This window comes from Diplodia corticola (genome assembly GCF_001883845.1).
Source record: "Diplodia corticola strain CBS 112549 chromosome Unknown scaffold101, whole genome shotgun sequence".
In the NCBI taxonomy this organism is placed as follows: Eukaryota; Fungi; Ascomycota; class Dothideomycetes; order Botryosphaeriales; family Botryosphaeriaceae; genus Diplodia; species Diplodia corticola.
This window is the reverse complement of record NW_017971580.1, coordinates 54,697-58,598: the sequence shown is the minus strand read 5'-3', so window position 1 is coordinate 58,598 and position 3,902 is coordinate 54,697. Positions and strand designations below refer to the sequence as shown.

Sequence of the window (3,902 nt, the reverse complement as noted above, 5' to 3'; positions counted from 1 at the left end):
CCTGCAGCTGCGGGAGCAGATGGATTGAGCAGCTCTCCCATCTGGAAACGGGCCGATGAACCAGCTGGGCGGGCGGGGAGAGCAGCTCATGGCGGCGCGCAGCGAGTCGGGGCCAGGCTGCGAGCGAGGGAGAGGGTCGTTTGGCGCGTGTCGCGCACGGGAAGGCGGCGCAGGCGGCACGGAAGCGTGGAAGCTTGGACGGGTTCTGCGAAGAGGGCGCCACCGCCGGGTACCGCGCGAATGGGCGGCCGTGGTGGAGACCCAGGTGTTGGTGAGCTGTGGTGGTTTGGGCCCTGGGACGCCGCAGCCTCGCCGCTGCCTGGCGGCGCGCAGGGAAGCGGGCTCACCGGTGTGGGTGACGGTGCATGCAGCGCCGTCGACGACGACCGCTCCACTGCGGTCAGACGGCGTCACGGCACACGGAGGACGAGGTGCGCAGGCAGTGGCCGGCCATCCGTTTGCCAGCCCTGTGGCCTTGCACGACTCGGGAGCGCAGCATCGTGGCAGATCCGACACCGACAGCTGGGTTTAACTCGAGCCCGAGCGCCCAATGGGAGGCCGTGCTGGCCGGGCGCTGGGGCTTGCCCGGCGCTTAACAGGCCTATGGCAGTGCGCACCACGCCCCGCCGCATCTCTGCTGAGCATCGCCATCGCGGCCGCAAAGAAGCTGGCCGCTTGTGAGCTGCGCAAACGTGTGCTTCTGTGAGCTGCCCAGGACCAGACTGTGCCACCTCGGTCCGCGACACCAACGTGACGGGCGCAACAGCCCAGCCTGATCGCCTCGCCCTTAAACCCGCCCCGGCCCATACCCGCCTCATACCCGCCCTCCAACCGCCGCCCCTCGATCGTCCCCAGCCCCAGCGCCAACCACGCCGTCCAGCAGCCAGCGCCCGGAGCCGCTGCCCCCTCGCGCGCGCGACCCCATACCCGCCGTGTCACAGAACAGCATGGCCGCCGCGACTCAACTGATGCCCTCCCAAGCCCAGCAGCAGGCCGGCCTCCAGTCTGCCTTCAGTCCCTACACAGACTCGCCCGCCTCGCCCGCCAACTTCAACCCGCACTTCCACTCCTCCAACCGGTGAGCGCAAGCGCCCCCCCGCCCAGCCCGCACTGACGCTGACCCGACCTGCCAACCAGCTCGTCGTCTGCCCACACCCTGTCCGATTCGCTGCCGCCGCCCTCGCCGTACGGCACCGTCGAGCCCTCGCCCGTCGACAGCAATGACAGCAACACCACCAACACCACCGACATCGACGATGAGTCGCAGGACGGCACCGCCAGCAGCAGCCATGGCAGCATGAGCAGTCAAGACAGCGAGCCCGACTCCGCCGCCCCGTCGACCCAGCTGCAGCTCGACACCACCGTCCGCGCCCGTTCCAACTCGGACGACCAGCCGCAGTCCGTCATTCACGCCCCTCCCGGCTACCAGCATTTCACTGCTCAGTCGCCCGCCGACACCGAGAACACCGACACTTCGGCCACGACCGTCGTCTCGCCAGCCCAGCCCAATGCCGACCGCAGCGACCGCAGCGACCGCAGCGACCACAGCGACCACAGCGAGCATAGCAAGCATGGCGAGCCCCACACAGCCGCAGATGATTTGCACGCCGCTCCGTCCGAGCCCCCGCCAACGCTCGACACGTCAGTCCCGAGCCGGCATGACAGGACCACGCCACGCGCGCAGACGAGACAGGAGGCCGACGAGGAGCGGAAGCGGCGGAGCCGACCAAACAGCCGGCTTGAAGGTGCGCTCCCCGGTCCATTGGCCGTACCTGTACCCCACATGCTCACCTCTTCTCCAGACATAGCTGAGACGGACGCGCAATCGGAGCTGGACTCGCAGTCGGAGCTGGACACGGAGCTCAGCGATGGTGACGAAACCGACGCCGACCAGCCCCAGACAATGGGCCAAGCTCTCGAGGACCTCAACCAGGCCGAGCAGGAGGTCAAGGCCCTCAAGACCGCCCTGACCGAGTGCTGGACCCTCTGCAACACCCTGGCCGGCCTGAGCTCCATCCACCGCGAGCGCATGTTCAATTTCTCCGGCCTGGGCGACCAGGGCGAGCAGGCGTGGAAGTCGTGCTGGCGGCTGTGCCAGAAGCTGTACGAGAGCCGCGAGGAAGGTTCGGCTGGCGAGGTGCGACCCACCCTGGAGTTGTGCCGTGACTTTTGTCAGGCGCTGTTCGAGGCTCGGCATCGTGTCGACGAGGCGTCGGATTCGGTGCTCCGGGTGAGCTTCGAGCTGAACAACCATTTGTACAACACTGCCGACCGGAACCTGCCCGAGGCATTCCGCGAGCGGACCCTGGACTTCTACATCACGCTCTGCCACCGGCTAATGAAACAGCGGACCTCATTGCCCCAGGAGACCGACTCGCTGCTGCGCGCTTGCTGGTCGTTGGCTGAGATGCTGTTCAGCATCCGCCAGAATCGCCGGGACGGCAAACCGCCGGATGAGGAGCTCCTGGGGTCCGCCGTTCAAGCTTGCTGGGAGCTGTGTGACCTCTTCCGCGAGGGATGGACCCAGATCCGCCCTGATCGTGGCACTCCACGGCCGAGTCAATCCGGGTTCCCCACAGCTCCTTCCTACAGCAATGCGCATGGGTCAAGTCAGCGCGGTCGGTCCGTGGTTACCGAGTCAGAGCGTTCCCTGGATCTGAGCTTCCACAGTGCCATTTCCCTGCCGCCCGAGACTCCCACTACCATATTCGACGACGTCGCCGAGAGTTCCCCCGACGAGCCCAACGTGCCCAACATCCTCGTTCTGGGGCCGGAGAACCGCACGACGCGCACGCACAACCGCTGGTCTTCGTCGGCATCCATCCTGTCCGGCTACACAGAGACGTCATCGCAACGCTCCAGCTCGACGGCAAGAGCGGGCCGCGAAGATCCCCATCTCATCCGCTTGAAGACGCTCATCCTGCGGGCTGCCATGAATGCCGGTTACACGCGCACCGCAGCCACGACGCTCCCTGCGTTTGTCAAGTCGCTCCCCTCGAACAGTTTCGGGTCGCAGCCTTGGCAGATGGACCTGTTGTCGTCGTACAAGAAGCTGGTCTTGGCCGATCCGACGATGCGGGTGCCTGCCGCGCAGCTCCCGTCGCGGAGGCTGGGCGCTGCCGAGGTGGCGATGGCTGTGCAGTGGATGAGCCGGGCGGAGCAGTTCAGCTGGTTCAAGGACCTGTACAGGCTGGTCTTTGGCTTTTTCCCGGAGGACAGCGTGCAGAGGGGCAATGTCGTCATCCAGACCTGAGAGGAGCGTTTTTGCTGCGGTGTGATGAGGCCCGATGTGGCCCGTTTTGGGGTAAGCTGGCCCCCACCCCCCAGAGGCGTTGTGGGAGCGAGAGTCTCCGGCCCGGTGGACCGGCTCAACGTGGATGAGCGTGTGTCTCAGATGCAACAGGGGTCCGGGTATAGAGTGGGGGATGGGGAGGGGACTCTGAAGGGGAGGGCGAATGGGGTTACAGGGACAATGGGATGGCAAAAGGATGGAAAGTTTTTGTTTTGGATGCTTGGGATGCTTCTTATGTGTGCTTCTTATTTATTTTCGTATAGCGGGCCGGCTGGTTGGCACTGTGTTGGATCGCGGACTTGTTCGATACCCCTCTTCCCCATTTCTAGTCCTATTATCCGCTCTGCTTACTTCTTCTTCTTCTTCATTGTCATATTTTTGCCACTTTGATCTCTGTCGTAGGGGGGAGAATTTTCGCGTCATACTTCGGTTGTTATGTCGATATGTGCACTCATACTCTTCTACCCTTGTGCCACGGTGTTTACCTCGAAGCAACATCTGATCTTTCAGGCAAATCAAGTCCTGCAGGCCGGGGCTAGGGTTGTTTTCTGTTTCCTCTTCGAAACCTGACCTTGATGTTTTTTTTTCTTTTTTTCTGGGGGACCCGCTT

The 3,902-nt window shown here is 64.1% G+C and overlaps 1 protein-coding gene across 1 annotated transcript; it reads left to right on the top strand.

Annotated features, from left to right (window-relative positions):
* Positions 1-947: 947 nt before the first annotated feature.
* On the top strand, positions 948-3,253 carry BKCO1_10100016 (uncharacterized protein; the record flags this gene model as incomplete). The annotated part of the gene is made up of 3 exons (XM_020270130.1): positions 948-1,078; positions 1,138-1,745; positions 1,803-3,253. The coding sequence occupies 3 exons, from the start codon at positions 948-950 to the stop codon at positions 3,251-3,253; spliced, it is 2,190 nt and encodes a 729-aa protein (XP_020125204.1).
* Between the last annotated feature and the right edge of the window lie 649 nt (positions 3,254-3,902).